This window comes from Nylanderia fulva, unplaced genomic scaffold (genome assembly GCF_048542155.1).
Source record: "Nylanderia fulva isolate GAGA-0341 unplaced genomic scaffold, ASM4854215v1 Scaffold122, whole genome shotgun sequence".
Classification (NCBI taxonomy): domain Eukaryota; kingdom Metazoa; phylum Arthropoda; class Insecta; order Hymenoptera; family Formicidae; genus Nylanderia; species Nylanderia fulva.
In genome coordinates, this window is record NW_028189432.1 from 113,494 (window position 1) to 140,536 (window position 27,043).

A 27,043-nucleotide genomic window follows, 5' to 3' on the forward strand; every position below is an offset into this window, starting at 1 on the left:
TAACTTTCACACTTTTTTATAATAAAATAATGTTCTAATATGTATTGCGACGACTTTTCTCGCCCCGGAGCAAATGCGGCGAGCAGAGGTCGTCGTCAAAAAAAGAAAGAAGAATAGAAAATTTTTTATTCTTGAAAAATTATTATCTGACGCGGGAACTAAGTTGGTGGTCGCTACGGGCATGCCGCAGCAGAGTGTGCCAGCCGACGGATATGCGAAATTACTCGAAATTTTGGGCGTCAGGCACGATCTTTCGCGACAATTCGCGACATACTGAATTACGCGAAAATCCGGCTGGAAGTTCCGCAACGGGCCGGCTGCTCACCTAACGGTAGAGGGGCAGGGTGTGGTTGCCGCGAAAGAATTAATAAATCGTTGACACTAAGGGTGCCATTACATGAAGCGCGGAAATGCGGAAACGCGGAATAGAATAGTAACCAAATTCCCGCGTTCCGTTCCGTCTGTTTTGATTGCCTTATATTACATGGAGCTGATTTTGAGAAGAAAAGAGGAACGGAAAATTATAAAATATTAATTTTTGACGATATTTATCAATTAAAATGCTTGTAACTAATAAATAAGCTGAAAAAATAAACATATTAATAAAAATTACTATATATTGGGTAAAAACAATTTTAAAAAATGAATAAAAATGTATATTTGTCACCATAATGTTCCGCTTTTCCGTGCAAATAGTGCTCCATGTAATATAAGGCAATCAAAACAGACGGAACGAGCACGTCAAATCATTGTCAATGTGGACACAGTATTCCATCAAATTTTGGAGTCAATTGAAGAAGAAAGTTTTTATATATTTCGATTGTTTTATTATTTTAAAAGTAACAATATAATATCAAGTACAATATCATGGATTCAAACATCATGTTGATAATTATTATGAAGTATCTTATACAAGCACGGGATGAACCAATAATAAGATATGCAGAGATAACTATGAAAAAAGTTATTTCAATGTATATTTTATATTTGCGTTATAAGAAACTGCAAGAAGACAAAAGGAACCGTAAAATATGGGTCTTGTGTGAGTTTTGATTGAGTATTAGACTGTCAAGCTTCTTTTTATGTTGCACACTTTCAGTTTGATATATATACGTCTCTTTCCTTTAACATAAATAAATAAACAACTAAAATTATTGCTTATATAAATGACTCAATTGATTGTTCTGACATACTATACGTACTCATAATAACCACAGCATTGCTGTCAACATTTATAAGATCTCTGTAGTTTCATCGTATGTTTTGAAACAATGGTGGTTCAAAATTATTCCACATGATCCCCTGAAAATAAAACCGCAATAGCCACACTTTATTGCCTGTGAATAAATACAATCGTTTAATTATCTTTATTTCATCTAAAATGAGGTTATGACTTTGCAATAGGTGTTAATAATTTGTTATTCTGTAATTTTATATCAATATCAAAAGTGTGTAAATTACAAAAACTTTTCTCTAAAAATAACAAGCTACTATATCTTTACTGAATACTAAAAAAATTCAAATATACTTACAGGACCATCCATTTATAAAGTTTTTATTTTTTATATATTTTTGAATCCACGTGCACACACGGTAACGCCCAGTAAGCAAAAAATCATTGCTACAACGTTATTTTTGTTGGCAAGTATATAGTTTTTAACATTGTATGCAACATCATTATGAACAAACTCTGACATCGATTTAGAGGTTTCGGTAATGTTGAAATTAACATTTTTAAAATATTTTATTAATATTTTGAGCAATATATGTTATTAAATAATATTTTTAAAACATTTATAAAACATCAGTTAAAATATTTTTTTAGAATATTTATTAATAATATTTTAAACATATATTTATATAAAACATTATATCATAGCGTTTAGAAAATTTATATAAAATCAACATTATAAAATATTGATTAAATATTTCTTGCTTACTGGGCGGCTTCCGCTCAAATGTGCAGAAAAAAACGACTCAATTCGCGGAAACGCGGAATAGTTATTTTTCTAGTTAAATTCTCTTCCGCGTTTCCGCGCTTCATGTAATGGCACCCTAAGGATACACGAAATTTAACCATACCAATTTTACGCAACAACTCTATAACAAATTACACGTCCTAAAAGAGCGAACAACAGATTCGGCGATCGAGAAAATCGAAGCTTTGATTCGAAAGAGTCTCCGTGATAATCAGAGAACGAAAGTATCGCAGCAAAATAATATAATTCGATATTTAACGCAAATACGCCGGCGACCGGCAGTCCACGGCTATCGCCGTCTCGTTCACTCTCGTGCGCGTATGCTTTCTGTCTTCGTCGCTTTCGCGCTCTCGCACGCGGTTTTTTTTGTCCTTCGCTCTCGCTCTATTACACGCGACAATCGAATTGTACGGCCGACACCAATAATTATTACGCGATTTGTCTTATTCACTCACACATGCAATACTCGACATTCCCATCAAAAACGCAATAGTTCCAACACACAAATAAACGCGACACAAAAATTGAGACGACGCGACGACAATGAATCCCCGAGAGATGTAAATCGCGAAGGTAACTACGACGCGTACAGATTCCCGAAATTCCTCGCCGCTTGACCACGATCGCTTTCGACAAATCACCAACTCGAAATTGTTTCTAATAACGGGCTGAGCTCGTACGCTAACGGATAAAATTCCGAATAGGTAAACCCTCCAATTTTTTTGAAACTACACTATTTTTTGTATTTTTGAACGCTGATTACGAATATGATACTGAAAATTTGCGACGTCATTTTCAAGGTCAAAACTCAAAAAAACTGAAAAAATATCTTTTTAGACCTTATTTCAATAAATATTAATGTAACAAAAAAGTGTTTCAAATAAAAATTGCAGTTCTTATAAAAATACATCATTTATATTTTATACATTTTTTGCGTAAAACTGATTGTTTTTGAAAAAAACCCAATGTGGAACCTCGCTTCGCGTGGAAAAGTGTATGCGTGGAAACAGTGGATTCCGCCCCCCTGCGGTGGGCTCCACTACCGAAAAGCTAGACAAATAGGTTTGCGTGAAACCTCGCTCTGCGTAGAAAGTTGCAAACCCATGTGGAAACTCGCTTCGCGTGGAAAGTTGCAAACCCATGTGGAACCTCGCTTCGCGTGGAAAAGTGTATGCGCGGAAACAGTGGGTTCCGCCCCCCTGCGGGGGGCTCCACTACCGAAAAACTAGACAAATAGATTTGCATGGAACCTCGCTCTACGTGGAAAGTTGTAAACCCATGTGGAATCGTATATGTACTGCAAAGTACATGCTTAGAAGGGAGAACAGATATAAGATTTAGATTCCATCATTTTTGTTAAAAACTCATTTGTACGGTAAAAATTAATAGGACATAAATGTTTTTCTCTGTAAGATCTAAAACTTTTGTCTAAAATATTTATCATAATTTTTCGTATTTACTGAGATAAACGTTAAAAACTATAAATTTTATGGGTTTTTCATAATTTTTACTATGAAAATGAGAGATGCGCCAATTTTCGCTATGATATTCGTAATCAGCGCATCAAAATACGTAAGAATACTGAGTTTTAAAAAAATCAGAGGTGAGCACTTTTCGGAACTTCACCCGCCGTTTTTGGTCTTTAATATCGATTTTCTCGAAAACTATCAGTTTTACGCAAAAAATGTATACAACATAAATGATGTATTTTTATAAAAACTGCAACTTTTATTTGAAATATTTTTTTGTTACATCAATATTTATTGAAATAAGATCTAAAAAAAAAAAAAATAAATAAATAAATAATAATCCTTAAGGTTGCCAGTAATAATTAATAAAAAACCACTCCTCAACGTTTAAAGTCGACCAGACTGGCGATAATTTATTATAAATAATTATTTGAAATACAACGTTTCGGCTGTCATTGCAGCCCTTTTCAAGTACATCTATAAAAAGTTAAATCAAAATAATTATAATTTAATACACTTTTTCGCAACAAATAATTATACATTTAAAAACAAAAATGTGTTACATACCAAATTTAAAACAGTAAATCAACTTCTATGCAAACAACCGACAATGTTAACGCTTGTTTTGATGAACAATGCAAGACTGACAGAAGTAAGCACATAATAAATAGATGTTAACTGTTCGCAAGAATCTTAGTCACTAAGCGTTAAGAAAATAGAGACGAAACTAAATGTGTCTTTCGTAATTTAAATCGTCATAATAATTATATAATATTTTTTTTTTTTTTAAGATCTAAAAAATTATATTTTTTTAGTTTTTTTGAGTTTTGACCTTGAAAATGACGTTGTCGCAAATTTTCATTATCATATTCGTAATCAGCGTTCAAAAATACAAAAAATAGTGTAGTTTCAAAAAAATTGGAGGATTCACCTATTCGGAACTCCACCCCAAAATCTTTCTTGTCCTCTCTCTCGGCTTTTTGGCCTCTTTCTCTCGATGTCTTACTGTGTCAAGCGGTCGCGCCAATCTCCCGGGCCTGTCGACTCGCTATCGGCAGTTGGGCGAATTTGACGAGTCGGGGGTAGGATTCCGACAGGCAATTAGGGCTTTCCGCGATTTTTCCGACTCGCTTGACAATAACGAAATGTGTGTGGGGGGGGGGGGTACTTTCGGTACCCCTCGCGACAATAATACAATATAAAAAAAACTCGCTGAGGAAGCACATTATTTCTAGGCTTTCGCGGCCTGGAACAGCGACCTCTTTATCATAGGTCGGCCGACGGGGTTCTGGCGAGGAGGGAGCGGGGGTGGGGAAATTATTCGCGGTCCTCGGGGCCCTTCTTGGCGCCTGCTGGCGGGCACGCCCCTGCGGCTTTCTCTCTCCGTGGCCGTTGTTGTGCTGCCTTCTCTTAGGGTCACGTGTTCCGTGCGTGATGTTTTCGATTCCTTGTTTGCCGCTTTTTGCCTTCCTTGTTAATTTCTCCTTGTGTCGGAATGCGATAGGAAAATTAAGTAGAAGAGACTTAATCAGATTGCCTCCAACGGCTGCTGTTTCTTTATTTAATGGAATTCGGAATTTAAAGAATTATTATGCGGTTGTAGAACTAATATAACTCAAAACAGAGCAATGAATTTTGATGAATTGATAATCGTGATTTATTTCGTCAATTTTTTAATTGCACAACTAGATAACACACACATACACAAATTAATAAACAAAGAGACTAATTGATCGAGATCGCTGTATAATTGCTGTGTTTAGTGTCTGATGTCCACCGCAAATTATTAATTCATCACGTATCGCTGTATTGTACGAGAATCCGAATCGCCGGAGTTCGTGAGCGCTTCTGCCGAAAAGGGAGCTCTCGTCCCAGAATATCGCCCGCGATTCGGCTAAGAAGAGAAGGAATGTGTTGTTCGCGGCAGACCGGTAAACACAGGTCGGGACTTCGATACATGGCTCAATATAAATGAAGAAATTTACATTATCGATGTCTTCAAGAGAATTAGGAAAGAAGGAGGCAAAAGCATTCGCAAACCCTCCTGATTAAATAATTCCTCTCGGCAAGACTCCCGCAATACATAAAAAAATAAAAATAAACTCGTTAACAATAATATCTCTTTCTCTCTCTCTCTCTCTCTCTCTCTCTCTCTCTCTCTCTCTCTCTCTCTTTCTCTCTCTCTCTCTCTCTCTCTCTCTCTCTCTCTCTCTCTCTCTCTCGCTCTCTTGGCGCGGCCGCTCGGCTTTACGGCCCCGCGTTGGGGAGTGACGGGCGTCGGGACGACCACGTCACAGTATATATATATGTAATATTTTAACGAAGTAGAATTTTTAATGTAACTTAAAGGGTGCTCTACACAATGCTGCTTTTGATGCTTGTCGCTGACTTCTTTTGTTGCCAGCTTTTCGCTCTTTCAAAACGAATTTCTGGTTGACGAAGTCGCTAGCGTTAAATCATTTATACGTTGCTGATAAAAAAAATAAACAAGATAAGCAGTTTGATCACCAGTAAATTTTAAAAACAAGATTGATAGAATTAAATCGACCAACTGGCTAAGGTGTTGAATTTAATTTATTAGCAACGTTTCGACCGCTATATCGGGTCCTCTTCAGGCTACAATAAACAAAAAAAATTTTTTTACAAATGAATTGAAGTTTAAGGCGCATCAAACCAATGTAGGATAAATTAGCAATAAATGTATAACAACACACTAATAAATTATAAGTATGAAATAAAAATGAAATAAAATGTACAAATAATTACACCTAATCATTAAAATAATAGAAATATATTCCAGTGCAAATAAAATAAGTATTAATCTAACAATCAAATAATCTCGAAATAAAAATCAGATCATATTACATAAAAGTCATTAAATATATAAAAGTTATTAAATAATCCGATCATTTTACATAAAAGTCATTAAATATATCTAAATTAAAGTCATAATGAATTGTAAAATAATGTTAATACCTATTAAATGATGATAAAGGTCTTAGATTCGATCATGCCAATCAGTGAAAGGAACGAACTCGAGTAATAATTCAGTCATAACTTTACATTGTGCACGAACGCCAGTTAAACTACACTGATAAATAATCGGAAGGACTAACTATGAGATAAACATAGACATAATAAGCAATATAAGTCAAAATAAATAAAAATACATATTTAAGGATCTTAAAAAACATTAAGAATTGTATCATAAACAGCATTTAAATTCTCTGTATCTTTTTGCAAATTTATAGCGTCTTTATGTTTTCTGATAAAAATCATTTTAATAATCGCCCTTTTTTTTAACATTATACTCGCTATACAAAATAGACACAGATGTCCAACAAAAGTCATGATTGAGATTAACTCTATGTTTGCTGACAACCGAATGATTACTTTCATGCTTCTTAACATTATAATGTTCTTTAATGCGCGTTTCTAAGTACCGTTTGGTTTGCCCAACGTTTGGTTGACGAAGTCGCTAGCGTTAAATCATTTATTTGTTACTAATAAAAAAAAAATCAAAAGCGTTTTGGCAAAAATTTGTCTCGCACATGCGCAGGATATCGAATTATTCGCTACTCGTTTGGTTATTCATTCGCTACCATCTTTACACGGAACGTTTTTTGATGTTGCTGCTAAAGTCGCTCAGTTATTCGCTTGAGGAAATCGTTAAGGTTGGACATGTTCAACCTTAGGATACCGAATTATTCGCTACTCGCCTGGTTATTCATTCGCTACCATCTTTACACGGAGCGTTTTTTGACGCTGCTGCTAAAGTCGCCGAGTTATTCGCTTGACGAGAGCGTTAAAGTTGAACATGTTCATAGCTGAAGATTCGGATAAATGGCGTCAAGCGATAAAATTGGAACTTGATTCATTGACAGAAAATCAAATTTAGATATTGGTTTCCAGACCAAAGAATGTTAACGTCATCTCGAATCGCTGGATATTCAAAAAAAAATTGAAGATGGACAACAAGATAAACAAATACAAAGCGAGGCTGGTGGCAAAGGGATATTCACTGAAGCAAGGAATTGATTACACGGAGACCTTTTCGTTCTGTAGTCAAGTTCAGCACAGTCCGGATGCTGCTATCCATAGCAGCGGCACACAATTTGGAGATATTTTAATTTGACGTCAAGACGGCTTTTCTGCGTGGAGAACTAGACCGACTAATCTACATGGAACAACCTAGTGGCTGCGAGGATAATGGTGACAGTGTGTGTCTGCTAAATAAAGCAATTTATGGGCTGAAACAGGCATCTATGTTGTGAAACGTGAGAATAATGAAATTCCTAATAAGTTGGAATTTTGTGCAATCAAGTGCCGATCCGTGTATATTTGTCGAAACAAAAAAGAAACTGTATTTAGCTATATATGTTGATGACGGACTGTTGTGTGAAGAGAATGTGTCAGAAATGAATGTTTTGTTGAATGATCTTCATAAAGAATTTAAAACTACTTTTTCAAAAGCTGAATTCTTTGTTGGTTTATAGATCGAGAGGAGTCGAGACGAGAGAAAGCTAAGAATTCATTAGAGCACTTATGCTGAAGAAGTTTTGAGGCATTTTAATCACGATAGTTGCAACCCCGTCTCCACTCCTGGCGAGCCTGGAATTAAATTGTCCAGTATTAGTCATAGCGCCAAAGAGAACGTTGTTTTTCCATATAGGCAAGCGATAGGTTCGTTAATGTATTTGATGGTAGGAACAAGACCACACATTGCGTACATTATAGGAATTTTACCAAGATTCATAGAAAACCCACGAATTGAGCATTGGAATGCTGTGAAAAGAGTGTTAAAATATTTGCGAGGGACTACTAATTATGGAATTATCTTCAGTTATAACTCTCAGGATACAGTGCTGTACGCGTACAGTGATGCAGATTTTGCAGGCGACATTGACAAAAGACTCAGTACGACTGGTTGGGTGTGTTTTGTCAATTCAGGACCAATAGCATGGAGTTCAAAAAGACAGACAGTTACTGCGACGTCGATGACAGAAGCAGAATTCATAGCCCTTTGTTCGATCACAAAGGAAGCGATCTGGCTTAAACGTTTGTTGAAGAATCTTGATAATATCCAAAAAGAGCCGACCGTAATCTATTGCAATAATCAAAGAGCAATAACCATTTACAAAACACCTGCGTCGATTAAGAGTACTAAACATATAGAAGTGCAATTCTTTTTTACTTATGAGAAGCAACAATCCACAAAAATTGATGTGCAATACATTTCAACAAATAATCAATTGGCTGATACACTCACTAAACCTTTATCGAAAGAGAAGTTTCTAGGATTTAGATTATGTTATGGAATCTGCTAATAAGACTATAAAGCGTGTTGAAGTTAAAAAACAAATTTTTTTTGCGTCCTTTATGTTTAAAAGTTGACATAAGGCGAGAGAGAGTGTTGAGTTTAATTTTTGGCGCCTTATGCCATCTTGTATGGAGCAAGTCAAGAAATGTATAATTTAGTAGGTCACTTGACCATGTTAGTAAATAAATCGGGACATGCGGGCGTTCCGTTTCCTCTCACGTTTTTTGTTTGCTCGTGAGACCTCGTGCTGAACGCACGTGTTAGTCTCTTTCCTTCGAACGTATATTCGGAGCATAGTGATAATTTTCTTTTGTTAATCTTATACAATTTCTTATTTTGAATTAATAAACAAGTGTTTAGTTTATTTCTCATAATCCGCGGAAATCGTTTATTTACGTTCTAAATCCAACAATCTCATTATTATCCACTCTATAAAATGGAATGTTATTTAGGCGATGATCATCATAATGTTTATTCTAATAAATATAATACGAACGTGTCTACTTATAAGGATTTTTGAAATTGTCAATGTTGATTATTCAGGGACATCTCATCTCTGAGTACATTGTGAAAAGACAGAACTTAACCAAGTATTTATATAACATATCATACGTAAACCCCGAAGTTTTTCTCATATTATTGACTTTTTTCTATTTGTTTGTTTATTTTTTCAAAGTTTGCTAATTTTTCAAGAATGTCAGAATAAGACTCACTAAGTAACTCTGTTTAAATTTAGTCCGTTTTTTTGTTATTTAATGTGCAACATTTCTGATATTAATCTTTTTTGATAATATGTTTCGTAATCTAATATCTTAACATTATTCCAATCAAATTATTCTTTAATTGTGTACTCTGTTATGACAGAGTGCCTCTTTGAATCTAATCTAATATTATTCTTATGTTCTTTTAACCTAGTCTGTCCTCATCCTTAATGTAAGGAATAACTATCAATTTTTTCTTTTCCTCATCACTTATTGTATTCGCAGTTTGTGTTAAATTGCTATACTTGTTAAAAATCTTATCATTAGAGATGCGATGTTTAATACGGCGATTCATATTGTTAAGAATCACATAGGTAACCATTGCTTATAAGTATATTTATGACTACTTCTAGATTCTTATGATAATATTGTGGGTGTGATAAAAGTAAACACCTGTCTATTAAATTATAAATAATTCCTACTTTATGGCAATGAGAATGGTTGGAAAAATATGACAATACTCTGCCCGAAAACGTTTCTTTCTGGAACCAATCTAAATACATTATGTTGTTTAATATATTAATTAAAATGTCTAAAAAATTCAATCAACGGTCTCACTTATGTTCAACAGTAAATTGTAATTTATCATGATAGTCATTAAAATTTTGTACAATTTTTTAAATATTTCTAGCTGGGGCAGTCAATATTATATCATCCACGTATCTATAGTAAACCGATATTTTTATATCTATATTTTTCAAAACTGTGTTCTCAAAATCCTGCATAACTAAATCTGTTATAATCGGTGATGGTGATCCCATAGGAGTCCCATATGTTTGTTTATAGATTATGCTATTAAGGTAGTTCTATCGTTTTTCACACTTCTTACGAATTTTTTGAAATTTTAATATGTTATAGACAGAGTTAATATCTATCAATTACGAAATTTTAAAGTCGATTTACCGTTTAGTTTAACAGTTATTTATAATTAAAAATAGCACTTTTTGTGACTGTGTCCTATAGGTAATGTATTTTCATCACATTTTAATATGTAACAATAGAACGGATCTTACAATCTTAATAAAAAACCAGTGGGGTATACAACACGAGTGTGGGATTATTTAAAAAAAATAAAATTTTTTCATCGTTTAGTTTCAAAGATATCACTTTGTAAAGAAAAATTTTTTTTCCAAACGGAACACGGAGAGAATTTGCGATGATCATGTGGCAACGCTATACGTGACAGCTGACTGGTAGGCACACGACAAAGTTGTCATTTCAATCATTTTCCGTTTAATGAAAAAGAGTTTGAGATCATTTTCTTTTTTTATCATTACAGAATAAAATTATTCTATAAACAAACATAATATATATGCACAACATTAAATATAAGAACAGGTTATAAAAGAATTAAAATAGTAATAACAAAAGTATGGCAAATATATATATATATATATATATATATATATATATATGCATGTATATACATATATATTTATCGCCGCTTTGTAAATGTGATAGTAGTGAGAAGGTTCAGACTGTATAGACTAGTCAAAAGTATTGTTCCGGTAACATTGTATAAACAGTGAATTTCGTATCGATTGGAGGCGAAACTTTTGATTGATATTGTAACAATACAACTACCTTAAAAGTAAAATAACTCGATGTTAAAATGAAATTAATTGCATACAAAAAGTCTGTGGTATTATTGTAACTTTATTAATGTGACTCCACCTTTTTTGATACTGTAATGCTAGATCTAGAGGAACATTTGTAAAAAGAGAGACTACATCCAGAGACCATTACTTCATCATCATTGACTCTTCTACTTAATAGAATGCTTCCCATTTCAAAACTGTTATTAATGTGACTCTTAGCAGGTGGGAGACTGGAATATAATATTTTATGTATGTATGAAGCTAATGTGAGTATAGTGCTGTATTAGTTGAAGAGACAATGATTCTAAAGGGAGTATTCACTATGTGGATTTTAGGTAAACCATAAGCTTTAGGTAAGAAGGAATTGCTTGAAGATAATTTATGGCATTCATTTTTAGTTATGAACTCTTTATTTATCCATTTTCTTAACATCCTATTTAGATCTTTTTCTATCTTTAAGCATGGGTTTTTATCAACAATAGAGTACGTGTTCTTGTCCTTTAAAAGGCTTTCTATTTTGTTGATGTAATGGGTTTTATCCATACCCAGCTAACCATTTGCTTAGAAATTGTTAACAATCAGGAAACAAAATACGACCAAATATGGCTGCAAATTCAGGACCTACTGTGTTCTCGAGTGCGCTCCAATTGCAATGAAAAGTAGTATATTCTAACATCAAGTTGGGTGCAACACCAGAGCAGATCTGTCACTAACAGTGCGACGACAGATTGGCAACAGACCGGGAACAGATTTGTCAATCGTAAATTGAGAACAGATTTGCGCCTAATGCTCAGCAAATCGAAGAAAAATCCTAGACCTGAAAGATCTGCTGCATTTTTGGCATCAATCTGTTGTCAACACTTTCGACAGATCTGCTTGCTACTCATTGCCACTTTGTCAATATAATCTGCTAACAGATGTTGGGAAATATTTACTGAATTTATGCTCACAGTGTTTGTAATGACAAAATATGTTTCTTATCTGCGGCCATTTTACAAAACAAAAGTTGTTGCTTACATTTGCCTCTGCAGAAATGGTTAGCTGGGTAGCTACCATCGCATTACCTTTATCCAAACATGTAAAAATTATATTCCGGTTATTCTGACAAAACTTATTTGTTTCATTTTTTCATAAGACAACTTATAGTGGACAAAGTCTCTCTTTTGATTAATATTTAAATATTTAGAAAATTGAGGAATGGCTATATTTCTGATTGTCGTCAAATTATTAATATTATTGCGTTTATTGTTCTCTATATCTTTCACAAATTCGTGAATTACTTCTTTTTTGTTAGCTATGGGGAGGCCAAAGTTGCTTCCGAGTTGTAAAAGATTTGAAACCTCCTTAGGAATGTTCGTATTTGAAAGATTTATAAACCATTTATTGTTAGTTGATGTTAAAGGATGGTTAGCTTTTAACAAATTTTTTGGCTTTTATGTGTATATTAATATTTCCTTCATTATTTGTTGTGGAAGGTTTTTGTAAAAGAGACTGGTTGTGAAGTTTTTTTATGTAAATTGCAATGTAACACCAATGGTTTTATGTTTTAATGTAAGATAATGCTCTTATTCAAAAATTAGTAAACTTTGAAAAAATAAACAAACAAATAGAAAAAAGTCAATAATATGAGAAAAACTTCGGGGTTTACGTATGATATATAAATACTTGGTTGAGTTCTGTCTTTTCACAATGTACTTAGAGATGAGATGTCTTTGAATAATCAACATTGACAATTTCAAAAATCCTTGTAAGTAGACACGTTTTTATTATATTTATTAGAATAAACATTATGATGGTCATCGTCTAAATAACGTTCCATTCTATAGAGTGAATCATACATAATAATGGGATCTCGGTTAATTCCACGGTTTTCAACGATGGAATTAGAAGAGTATTTTTTCTTCCACAAAGATTCTAAGGAGAGAATTCGGTCAAAAGATTTCTAAATTTATTTAGACATGGAAAGAAGCAGGGCCGGCGGAAAACGTGGTGGAGGTAAGGGTAGACACCACTCGGAAAATTCTCGTGTGGTGAATCCAACAGTCGGCGAATTAATTAGAGACCCTATAAAAAGAGACTCGTCAACTCATCACGTGACTTATGTGTTCGCCCATTTTCCAGCCAATCAGAATACGACGAGTTGGCGAGTCTCTTTTTATAGGGTCTCTACATATAGTAGCATGTGGAGAAGATGCGCATAACAAGCTACACTTTTCGCTTACTGCGCATCTCCACTACGCATGTGTTGCGTGTTGCTCCCGACTCGCATATGACTACTATGCCCTTGCTTGCAAGTCACGTAGCATTACGTAGTCACGTGACGAGCGATACAAATAATACAATAGCGAACAAAACCGGTATTTGAGATGTCGAGAGAATGGATAAGTTTGTCATTAAGTGCAAGAGAGACAGCGAAGAAAACACCGCCAGTGCTCTTCGCCCTATTCAGCTAAGCAAATGCAATTGATGTGGAAGCGACGTGGAATCAATCTTAACCTCAAAGAGTGACGAAGATCCAAATGTTAATTGTAGAAGAGTTGATGAACATCAAGAAAATTGTGCAAATATTGTATGACTCGAAATCGTAAGTAATTCTGCAATTGCATATTGCATAAAATAAAAAATAATGCATACAAAAATATTATCATACAGTATCAGTGTCATTCCCATGTTGGCAGAAGGCAAATCCTTGGCTTGAATTGAACGCAAATAAGAAAGCAATTTGCACTACTTGTACTGAAGCGTTAGAGAAAAAATTAATTTTGTCTTACGATTCACGCGCTTTGAAGTCAAAGGAAGCCTGGGTTGACACAGGATTTAACAACTGGAATAACGCTACGTCCAGAATCAAGAAACATTCAAGTTTATTACACGTAGATAGTACTGAAGCTCTAGCAAAACTGAAGACAGTGAACATTATTCAACATTTATCAAGTGCAACAGAAAAGCAAATGATAAATCACCGGACAGCACTGCGAAAAATTTTCAGTACTTTAAAAGTATTAGCAAAACAAGGGCTGCCCTTGCGTGGCATCAATAACGACGAAAATTCAAACTTTATACAAATATTAAAAGCACGCGCAGAAGATGTATCGGAACTGGAATCGTGGCTGAAACGGAATGGCCATAAATGGTTACATCATGATGTACAAAACGAAATATTAGAAATTGTAAACAAAGAAGGGCTATAAGAGCTATTAAACATAACAAAGTTGTCAGTTGATATTAAAAAACTTTATTTGAACGGAACGAAAAATAAATAAGAAGTGATCATTTATTCACATTTAAACGAAATAATATATACATAAGAAATACACATTAAAGCGAACGTTTCGGCTGACATTTCGAGCCTTCCTCAGCGCAATACAAATATTATATAAATTGAAATGTAATATTGAACATTAAAGACGGCAATTAACGATGTCAAGATAATAAAAAGTCAGTTTTTTGTCTCATTACATATGTTTTTAAACAAGTCATCGCGTGTGACAAGTGCAAATTGTTGATACATACTGAGATCGAGCGACAGTGCCGTGTAATCACTATGTGTATAGGCCTCCTGATTTATTGGTCAAGGGAGATATCTTGATTGAATCATCATATTGAAATGTTGTTAGACATTAAATGGAGATCTAAATAAATAATATCCAATTATTCACTATACTTTTGACAAATAAAATGCACTGTACACTCACTCAAACAAAATTGGTGATTATTTTATAGAAGTTTCAAGTATCAAATACGAAATCTTATAGACACAGTTTTTTCTAAAGACAAAATATTAGAACTCATGGCTGCAAAAGTTATGGCAGAAAATCTTGTGAAAATAAGACAAGCAGAATTCTGTGCGTTACTTTTGGACGAAACTTCTGACTTGTCGAAGATGGAACAGATATCGATATGTTTAAGAGTTGTTTCACAAAATTTAGTGTCGTCAGAATTTTTCCTCGGATTTTACTCAACGTCTTCCACGAAGGCCGAAACTCTATTCCAAATCGTCCAAGATGTTTTTCTTCGTTTCAATTTGCCGCTTACAAAACTTAGAGGCCAATGTTACGACGGAGCAGCGAATGTTTCGGGGAAAATAACTGGTTTGCAACGTCGACTCAGGGAAATTGAACCTCGTGCTTTATATATACATTGCAACGCCCATAACCTGAATCTTGTGGTCCAGGATGCCATGGAAGGAGTTCCAGCTACAAGAAAATTCATAGGAGTAGTAAAAGATATGATTAATTTTGTAAAAGATTCACCGAAACGTATCTCACAATTTCAACAACTCCAGTCAGAATCAGAAAGTTCCACGAATAAAAATTTTACCCTCGCTGCCTACTGCCCAACCAGGTATAAATTTGATCGCATAATTTCAGTTTTATACAAACAGAACTTTCAGCAGTTTTATTTAATGTATTTGCGAATGTATGTTATAGGTGGGTCATGCGAATAAGTTCTCTGAAAACAGTCCGAGCCAACTACGAACCACTAATGAAATTTTTCGTGGAGCGGATTACAGATTGTGAAGTCGACAGCATCATCTCGGCCAGCATCAAGATATTTTGAACATATGAGAACCTTTGAGTTTTTCTTTTTTTTTAACAATGATAATTGAATTACTTGATCGGATAGAAATTTTGAATAAAGACCTTCAGAACTCGGAACTAAGCGTGAATGACTCGTATCGAAAAATCGAGGGAGTAATTTATTGTATGAATGTATCTCGCGATTCCAAATTCGGGATAATTTGGCAGAAAAGCAATGACGGAGTAAAAGAATTAGATATTGATGAACCACAGCTACCGCGTCAACGAAAAATTCCAAAGCGATTAGATTCGAGCAATAGCGAAAATCTTGTTTTCAAAACTCCGAAAGAAATGTACCGCAAAATATATTTTGAAATTTATGACCGAGTTTTGACGTCTTTAAACAGTCGTTTTGATACGGAAGCAGCTCGATTTCTAAAATCTTTAGAAGCCTTTGCCGTTGGCGAATCTACAAATGTTGCACAAATTATCAATTTTTATGGAGACGACTTTGAAGAAGATCGACTTGTTAGCGATAGGGATATGTTTTTGAATCTGACGAGCAGAAGTAATGTTAAAATATCAAATTTGAGAGAAATTGTTAATTTTTTACGTAAAAACGAATGGAGTATGGGGCTCATTCCCGACTATGTCAAATTTATAAAATTGTTAATGACAATCCCGGGTTCGTCATGCACCAATGAAAGAAGTTTTTCTACTCTTCGGCGATTAAAAAATTATCTCAGAACAACAATGTTGCAAGATCGACTTAATCATATAGCAATATTACATATATACAGCGACATAACTGATAAACTCGATATGGAAGTTTTAATGGACGAATTTATAGCTCGAAATGTAAAGCGTACAGGTGTATTTGCATTGTCCAAAAAAATAAACTGTGAATAAACTGTGAATAACTGTATTTTAAAACTGCTATTGAAAAATTTAAAATTCTTGGTGGGACACCCCCCCCCCCCCCCCGGTCAACAATCCTGGTCACCACTCGGGCTGTACCTGTTCCGCCGGCCTTGGAAAGAAGTGATAATTGTCATAACGAATATATGATTTGACCTTATCAATATTGTCATTACACAACGCATTATATTATCTTAATAAATTTAATTTTATGGTATCAATTATTTCAGTAATAAGTTTAATATGTTAAAAGATTTACACTGAAGAAGGCTGTGTACAGTCGAAACGTTTATAATTTATATGTTAAGTAGAACGATAAATATGTAAATTGAATTGTACCTTTAATTATAACTTTGATCGTATGAATAATTAAAATAAATTAGTGATTATGTTATAATTTTTTATGTGATCAATTAAAATAAAGTAGTGATTATTTAATAATTTTAAGCTCGTCAGTTGGCCTTATTATATACTTTCTATTTTGATATTGATAAGAGCGATAATAATATTTATTTATTTTTTGTTTAAAGGTTAGTAAATTTGTTATTTCTTATCTTATTTATTGATAGAATGAAGACCGTGGAGATTCAATAAAAGAGAGTCAAGAAGAATCTTTTGAAGGATTTGAAAATGATGACAGTGAACTGACCCAGCACGTGGAGACTCCTGAGAATAAGAGTAAAAACAATGTCGTAGATGAAATAAACAATATCGTTCCGGAACAGAAAAGAGCTAATGAAGCCAATCAGAAAAAAAGCCAAATATTGGGTAATAAATTGAAGAAAATTACTAAAAATAGGCAAGTTACGAAGGATCTAAAAAAAAAAGAAATTGACCACTTTAACTCTCAGCAATGATGTGCAAAACGCTATAGAGCATTTTGATAATATCGTTTTAAAGATGAAAAAAAACAGAAGATGAAAATGATCAATTTGGCCAATATGTAGCTTCCTAATTCTGTTCTTTATCTCCCATTTGGTCTGTCATACTCAGATACTTTTGAAATTCAAAATGTTATTACAAAAATTGTTTAGGAATCTATGTTTGGTCAACAATCTGGAACTAGTAAAGCATTTTCTTTGTCCTATCATCGACATCCTTTACAAGACGTATCAAACTATCCTTTATATATTCTCTTCTCTTTTTATTACCGTACCCCCCTTCTTCTTCATCATCATATCCTTCTTTCTCTCCAACATTATATTCCCCCTTTTTTTATCATTATATTCTTCCTCTCCATCAACACATTCTCTTTCTCCATCACTAAATCCTCCCTCTCCATCAATACAGCCTCCTCTCTCTCCATCACTACATCCTCCTTCGTCTTCATAATTGCATCCTTCTCATTTTCGATATGATCACAATATGTTTAAATAATAAATTAGAAAGAATTTCTTTTGTAGAAGCTGAATTAAAATAATAAATACTTTTTTCTCTTTACAAAAATGTTTATATTTTTAAACTGTCCGAAATACAAGTCTGAATACTATATCTTTTTCAAAATTAAATAGTTACAAATTTTATAAGACTTACCTTTAGATAACCACAACACTTGTTTAATTGCATCAAAAACTTCTGGCAGAAATTTACAAATAGTACAGGCTGCGACTCTAAAAAAGAGTTCTAACGATTGATAGGAGTCCCCTGTAGCTAAATATCGAAGAGCTATTTCCAATTTAGTCCGAGATGGAATAGCGCATTTGAGTATCTTTTTTTTATATAATAAGTGGATGTAGTTTCTTTAAAAGCTTTTCAAATTTCTCACACGTTAATCGCAATATTTTACGGTACGCGATTGGATTTTCCAATACTAATTTCTTAAAGAGATTGTTTGAGGCACCTAGAACTATTTTCCTACTTATTCATTTTCGTACTCATATTCTTTTTTTTCTGGTTTATTGCAGAATTATAAATTTCTACTTGAAGAGCTCGAGCACAAAGCACAACAGCGGCTTGAAATAAACCATTCCGAGATGCCATGTTTGTTGAGGCTGGCCGTCTAAAAACCAAATTTTTGTCAAACCGCTTGCAACTTTATTTTTTTTCAAATGATATTAATAAAATGGCTCTTATTCTAATAACAAGATAGAAAGAATATTCGCTGTGAGAGCCTGATTCTTAGCAGTTCGCTAAGTCGAGGAACAATCTCTAAATTTAGATTTAAATTCCCCTATTGCTCTTTTTACCCCTTTAAATTGATCTAGGCGAGAAAAATATATCGGTCCGAAAAACTTAGCGAACTGGTAAGAATCAGGCTCTTACAACGAATATTTTTTCTAACTCTTTATTTTTTTTATCAGCAACGTGTAAATGATTTAACGCTAGCGACTTCGTCAGCCAGAAATTCGTTTTGGAAGAGCGAAAAGCTGGTGACAAAAGAAGCCAGCGACAAGCGTCAAAAGCAGCATCGTGTAGAGCACCTTTACAATTAGCTTTCTAACGCCGGTGTAAAGTTGGCCCCTCACTTTCAAAAATCGGGGTTTTTATCAAGCGTTCCTATTGCATCCTAAATAGCTCTACAGTTCTTGAAAGGTTTTAGAAATAATTCCGACGAAATACCTAAAAAAATAGCGTTTTGAACATATAAGGTGCCAACTTCCCGCAGCATCGCAACATACGAAAAATGCCATTTAAATCATTGTATCTTATAGTTCTCGAAGAGTTCTACAGTTTCTGATATATTCCAACAATAGTTCTAGCCGCCAAATATTTTAAAACAATTCTTTAATATCAAAGCTGGCACCTCATTTAGACCTAAAAGTGGCCACAACTTTTAAATTTCTAATTTCACAACTTCGAGCTTTAATACTTATCGATAGAACTCATTGGGGTGCAAATAAAACTCTAAACAGAACTGCAAAATTCGGAAAAAATTTCAACTCTTTAGAATTTAGAAATTTTTGCAGCGTATAACTAAAAGTGGCCACAACTTTTTTCTTTTATTTCTCAGCTTCGGGCCTTAATAATTATCGATAGAACTTATCAGGGTGCAAACTCTAAACAGAACTGCGAAATTCCGAAATTAATTTATTTAGAGTTTCGTTTGCATTCTGACGAGTTCTATCGATAAATATTAAGGCTCGAAACTGAGAAATAAAAGATAAAAAAGTTCTGGCTATTTTTAGTTATACGCTATCAGAAAATTTTAAAGTAATAAGGGGTTGAATATTTTTTTGAATTTCGCAGTTCTGTTTAGAGTACCGTTTACACGTCGAAGAGTTCTATCGATAAATATTAAGGCCCGAAGTTGAGAAATAAAAGTTAAAAAAGTTGTGGCCACTTTTAGTTATACCCTATCAAAAAATTTCCAAGTATTGAGGAGTTGCATATTTTTCGGAATTTCGCAGTTCTGTTTAGAGTTCCGTTTGCATCCCGACGAGTTCTTTCAAAATGTATTAAAGCCTGAAGCTTTAAAATAAGAAATAAGATAGTTCTGGCCACTTCAACGCATGATGAGGTGTCAGCTTTGATATTAAAAAATTGTTTTAAAATATTTGGTGGCTAGAACTATTGTTAGAATGTATCAGGAATAGTAGAACTCTTCGAGAACTGTAAGATATAATGATTTAAATGGCATTTTTCGTATATTGCCAAAAGAAGTTGGCATCTCATATTTTCAAAACGCTATATTTTTAGGTATTTCGCCGGAACTATTTCTAAAACCTATCAGAAACTGTAGAACTATTTGGGGTGCAATAGGAACTCTTGATAAAAATCCTCATTTTTGAAAGTGAGATGCCAACTTCACATTGGCCTTTATATCACTATATAATAATAATATTTATAACTGCATCTAATATTGATACATATTTTTCATAATCTGTCTACTCTTAACTCTCGTTTTGTATGTACCTTTATTTCTTAATAACTTTAACAAGTAATAATTCAGCGATGAGAATGACGGCTAAAATCTTTTGAAAGTTAATCAGAGTCACAAGAGTCACGATGTTAATACAGTAAGATATATCAAAGTCAGTGCTATTTTTATCGTGTAGTGAATATTTATTCTAATTTTTAATATATTTTGCAAAAAAACAATTCATATAATTCTTTATTTTTTTTTTTTGCCAAAACACCAATGGTTTCTCTTTCTCTTTTATTTTCCAGAGAAACCTTTCTCTTTTATTTTTCCAATAAACATTCCAATAATTATTATTTAACTGCCAATATTTAATTCTTGCCTTATAATATCAGTCACACAGTTCTTTATTCTCGCTAATTGTTATCACAGATTGTTTGTCCACGTTTATAATACACTATTATAACTATGACGAAAAAATCTTTGGAAAAAATAATCGTCGCACGTTACCTATTTGCTTTGTGTCTGTTGTTTTGACAATAAAAATAATTTATTATGTTCGAGAACGCGTTTCGCGAAAGGAAGTCGCGCTAAGTTAGATAAGTCACTTTGTTTATAAAAAAAACAATTTAATAATATAATATAAATTTAACATATAAGACAGGCAATAAGAGCCAAATCGCGGATGACAGTGCGTTATCCTAGACAAAACTAAATTTTTTCGTTAGAATTAAATACCTGTGCGCAAGGCACCAAATTTTACTTGGACACGGCCAAGATATAAAATTGGAATAATCTCTACAAGAGATTTAATTCCATACATCCCCTGTTTCCTCCTAAGGAAATAAATGCGAGAGAAAAATATAGATTTGAAAGTCGCTGTTTATACACGCTGGCTTAAAGGCGTTTGTTTACCAACATTAATATATATAACAGAGAAAAGTATAGAATCGAAAGGATCTGAATAGCTCAGATAGAAGAGCAGTCGCCCGGCAAGCGAAAGGTCTCGGGTTCGATTCCCTATTCAGCGACTTTCGGATCTATATTTTTCTCTCGCATTTATTTCCTTAGGGGGGAATAGGAGATGTATGGAATTAAATCTCTTGTAGAGATTATTTCAATTTTATATCTTGGCCGTGTCCAAGTAAAATTTGGTGCCTTGTGCACAGGTATTTAATTCTAATGAAAAAATTTAGTTTCGTCTAGGATAACGCACTGTCATCCGCGATTTGGCTCTTTTTTTTTTATTGCCTGTCTTATATGTTAAATTTATATTGATACTACAGAGCCTTGTTTAAACTCTTAATTAATAATATAAAATTACTGATCGACAAAAATATATATACACGCACAAGATTAATACAGAATTTTAATAACTTTCAGTAATCGTAATCGTAATTAGACAATAGTGGCGGTCGTCAACGTATTTAGCGGTTTATCGAGTAAGGGGAGATGCGATATGCGGTTCACAGTGGAAAAAGCAATACGGCCCCGAAGTCCGAGCGTGAGCTCCCCTTTATGGTTTTTCCGAAGGAGTCCACCCTCTCGTAAAGCGCCAATAATTATGAACAATTTTAAGTTTGCTCGAGGTGACCTGAGAGCGCTCTGTTCATAATTGGCCGCTTCAACGAGATACGCAAAAAGACGCTGATTTGATATGCGCAAGCGTGCGATCTCTTTAATTATTGGTGAATTGGGACGCACGTGATAAGCTGCGCATGCTTGTCGCGGTATAGACATCCGGCGAAACGGTTGCGATACCGTTAATTGCGTATTTTCAACGATAGTTTCTTGGCGACAGATTTATGACCCATTGATTTACGACGGATTTTTTTGATAAACATATAAACGACTTTGACTATTCACTGTTGACTCGACAATAGGCTTTTCTAGAAAATATGTAAATTTTACATTTGCATCTTGAACACATACCAGTTTCAACATCCAAAATCAGCAGTAACTTTATAAAAAAAGAAGGTAAATCTATACAACACTATGAGGTATCTTTTGTATCAAACAGGCCGAATACGTTACTGAATTTTGATGGAAAATATTATTATTATTAACATTTAAAAATTAATTATAACATTTTTAAAATAATGTTATTGGAAGTATTATATGTTATGTTTTTTTAGAAATATTTATTATATTCTCTCAAAATAATTGATCGTGAATCGTGATACCCAGAGAGCAAGGCTATATATTATTCATTTTAATTGAAGCAAATTCTTTAGGCTCAATCTTAAAGATATTTACACACTTTGATAAAATGACTATTAATTATTTTCGAATATTTACTATGATTTTCACGAGTTTTTATGTATCTAAAAACTTACCTTTAAAAAAAGATAAAAAAAGGCGCCCAGTTAACGGCATGCCAGTGTGGCGATAAATGCCACAAGCATATATAAAATATATACAAAATAAAAATAAAAAATTACAAGTACAATTCTACAAAATATATACAGAATAAAAATAAAAAATTACAAGCGACGTGTGTTAGGGATATCGCGATCGGTGACACAAAACAATAAATAAATAAACGAGCGACTAACATGACGAATGTAAATTTCGATTTCCGAACATAACAAAAAGCGAGAGTACCTCAAAATAAAGAAAGAGTCTAATCACCTAAAAATAAAAATAAGGTCGAAAAAGGATGGAGAGAAACGAGGCAATGCGCGGCCTCGAGGAGTTAGAGAGAATTTGATTCGCATTCGCGTAACACACTTTGTTTCCCGAAAAGATAAAGTTTGTATCAGGTCTTTTGTTAAACGAATAAACGAAGTAAAATATATTATACTGTGTGAACCCAAATTAATATTCCGGATAAATTTCCTCTCCCGATCCGCGACAACGGCGAAATATAATTGACGGACAAGAACGCGCCTAAACCAGTAACAAAAAATTATTTATTGCAAACCCATGAAGAATCCTATAAAAAATTAATCATTGCAAACCCATATAGAATTTTATGAAAAATTAATCATTGCAAACCCATGTAGAATTCTATGCAAAATAAACCATTGCAAACCCATGTAGAATTGTATAAAAAATTATCCATTGTAATCCATGTAGAATCTTATTACAAAAGTAATGATATCAAAAAAAATTGCGCCAAGTGAAAGTAGAAACTTGTACTAGTGAAAAATTAAAATTGCAAACATATATAGAATCGTATAATGAATTAGTAAATTAATATAATAGTAAATTAATATAATAGTAAATTAATATAAAATAAAAAAAATAAAATTTTAGTTAAAAAGACTTGGCGCGCTGCTAAATAATATCCTAATGAATTAAGAGTTTAACAAGGCTCTGTAATATAAATATAAATTTAAAGTGTAAGACAGGCAATAAAGAGCCAAATCGCGGATGACAGTGCGTTATCCCAACAAAACTAAATTTTTTCGTTAGAATTAAATACCTGTGCACAAGGCAACTTAAGCGAAAATCTAAGTATTGCGTTGAAAAAATGTGACCTCGATATTGTTTATACTATCCCGAAAAAATTAAATAGATTAATTAAGAGAGGTAAAAATAAGATTAACCATATGAAAAAATTGACGTTGTGTATTTGATAGAATATAACGATTGTAAATATTAAACAACATCATAGCAATTTCAACGTAATTAGCAAACATCGAATAAAATATGACCATAATTTTAAGTGGATGGAATCTAAGATTTTACATTGCGAGAAACATAAAAGGAAGAGAGAATTAGCGGAGATGTTTTTTATTAAAAAATTATATTAATTTTATTAAAGAATAATATTATTTACAAAAGGACACAAATAATTTAAACGCAATTTATAATAAGTTGATCCACAGTATATGATTGTTTATTTATTTATTTATTTCGTTGTGTTGTCGAACTTTGGTATTATCATGCTTTTTAACTTTGACTTAAATTGATTTACTTGTCTCCGGTTTAACATTAGTAATTTTATTGCTGTCGAATCAACATCTTGAAAGGTACATTACATTATATTTATATTATTTTAAATTTCTTTGTTAACAACTTTGTAAATTACTGTTTCGTATCTTAATCATTGTATATTTTTATTGTGCAGTTACATTTGAAAAGGACCCGTACCTAAGGGTCAAAACATAGTGTTTTAATAAATTGTACTGGTCAGTTAAGTCAAAATTTTAATAAATTTGTATGGTTTTACTCATCACTGACGACTTCATTAATTTTATCAGTATTTAAAAAATATTCATGTAATTTGTAATTTTTTGTGACAGAAGTTATGGTCTGCGAAAAATCAATCCATTGCTTTAACCTCCATGTTATTTCTCCCCCAAATGAATTATATAAGAACTTAAAATTGAAACGATGAAATCTAAACGGAATATTAGTATAACGCATTTTCAGGCCAGCGTAAAAAGCAATGCTAAATTAATACCTAATCAAAACATCACATACCAATGCTCAAGCTCGTATGACAATAAAAACAATGATAAATTATTAAATTAAGGCCATGTGTAACGAGCAATACGATATTATTTTATTATTGAGAAGAAAATTCTTAATTTGAAATAATAATTATACAAACGTTTCGAGCTCTACTTGCTCCTCTTCAGTGCGCAAAAAAATAGTGATAATAAATAACGATAATAAATAAATACATAAAATTCTAATAAAAAATCCGTAATACATAGTCAATATAAGTTATATAGTTGAGTCATAGTTAAAACGCAAAATATATTTACAATGAATTGAGACCATTAAAATAGTTCAACAAAGTAAGAACCCAATTAGAAGCAGAATGATTCGTCCGGTTATTCATAAAATATATTAGAATTATTAATAAAAACTTGGAGTGACACTTATACATTACTCCAATTGAAGAATCAATAATTAATGAATTGGACATCGGTATTGGAATATATTATAGATATGTAGACGACATTATTATGGTGGCACCAAAGAATAAAATTGATAGCGTATTGAATAAGTTTAATAGTTACAATCAACGACTACAATTTACGATTGAATACGAAATTAATAGAAGCATAAATTTTCTAGATTTAAACATTAAAATAATTGACAACATCATACACTTAGATTGGTTTCAAAAAAAGACATGTTCAGGTAGAGTACTATCTTTTTTATCGAGTCACCCTATGTGCCATAAAATAGGAGTAATTTATAATCTTATTAATAGGGCATTGTTATTATCTCATCCCATATATCATAAGAAAAATTTAGAATTGTGTATTAAAATATTATTGGACAACGGTTACCCTATTCATTTAATCTTTAAAGAAATAAATAAGAGAATAAGAGTTTTAAACAATGGTCAGTTTAACAACAATAGAAAAAAAGAAATTGCAGAAGATAATAGCAAGAAAAAATTTTTCGTCATTCCATACATTAATAACATTTCTGAGACAATAGCATCGACAATAAAAAAATCAGATTTCAGAGTAGGATACCGTTGTCTAAATAATCTTAACAAATTAATTAAAGTCCACAAGGACAAAAACGTGCATAACAATAATAATAATGTTGTCTACAAAATTAATTGTAAGGATTGTGAAGCTTCGTATGTTGGGCAAACCAAAAGAAAATTACGCACTAGACTAAAAGAGCATATGAATAATATTAAATTTGATTCCTCCAAGCATTCTGTGGTCTCTGAACATATTATGGATAAAAAACATGCTTTTGATTGGGATAACGTTAAAATACTTGATATTGAATCTAATTATTATAAAAGACTTATCTCGGAAATGATACACATCAAGGAACAAAGGCATGGTATAAATAATAACACAGACACCGAATTGCTTAACAACGCGTATTTCGACATTCTAGAAGAAATATCGAATTTTTAGACTTATGTAAATGTTTATTTTGTGAGATCTGACACCTATTTATTCGACTTTTTAAAAGACTAGACAACAGTCAAGTACTAACAATAAGACCAACAACAATTAGAAGCATCGTCATCTCAAGTTATTCGGAACAATTTGTAAGCATAAAGGTTCAATATTTTAGTAGTTAGTTTAATTTATAATTTTTAATCTTTTTTTCACATACACATTAGTGGAATCCTATTTTACAATTGAATAAATTCTTTAAATTCAGTTAACAAATATCAAATAATTTGGAGAGGATGAACATAATCATTGCCAGATCGAGGGACTTTCGTCAAATAACGATAAGTGGTTCATTTGGAGTAATGTATAAGTGTCACTCCAAGTTTTTATTAATAATTCTAATATATTTTATGAATAACCGGACGAATCATTCTGCTTCTAATTGGGTTCTTACTTTGTTGAACTATTTTAATGGTCTCAATTCATTGTAAATATATTTTGCGTTTTAACTATGACTCAACTATATAACTTATATTGACTATGTATTGCGGATTTTTTATTAGAATTTTATGTATTTATTTATTATCGTTATTTATTATCACTATTTTTTTGCGCACTGAAGAGGAGCAAGTAGAGCTCGAAACGTTTGTATAATTATTATTTCAAATTAAGAATTTTCTTCTCAATAATAAAATAATATCGTATTGCTCGTTACACATGGCCTTAATTTAATAATTTATCATTGTTTTTATTTTTTAATTTAATTTTAAAATTTTTATTTAACTTTAAATTTTTTAATTTTCTAAATTTAATTTTTTGTGCCTTATATTATCTTTTTTGAATATACG

General features: G+C 32.6%; 1 protein-coding gene and 1 long non-coding RNA gene across 3 annotated transcripts; both read left to right on the top strand.

Moving 5' to 3' along the window:
• Positions 1-9,002: 9,002 nt before the first annotated feature.
• Positions 9,003-18,637, top strand: LOC146724638 (uncharacterized). 2 transcript variants are annotated; one of them, XR_014924001.1, is made up of 4 exons: positions 9,003-9,027; positions 13,039-13,122; positions 17,135-17,333; positions 18,470-18,637. It is a non-coding gene; the product is annotated as an uncharacterized LOC146724638 (long non-coding RNA). The 2 variants fall into 2 exon arrangements; XR_014924000.1 differs by having other exon boundaries at positions 9,004-9,064.
• Positions 14,448-16,508, top strand: LOC114927995 (zinc finger MYM-type protein 1-like). Its single transcript, XM_029299075.2, has 2 exons — positions 14,448-15,471; positions 15,558-16,508. Exons 1-2 carry the CDS (start codon positions 14,918-14,920, stop codon positions 15,685-15,687), a joined length of 684 nt encoding a protein of 227 aa, XP_029154908.2. The 5' UTR covers positions 14,448-14,917; the 3' UTR covers positions 15,688-16,508.
• Positions 18,638-27,043: the final 8,406 nt, after the last annotated feature.

Coding starts and splice junctions, on each gene's coding strand:
- LOC114927995 (XM_029299075.2), top strand. CDS start 14,918: ATGGCTGCAAAAGTTATGGCAGAAAATCTTGTGAAAATAAGACAAGCA. Junction 15,472..15,557: donor GCTGCCTACTGCCCAACCAG/GTATAAATTTGA, acceptor TGTATGTTATAG/GTGGGTCATGCGAATAAGTT.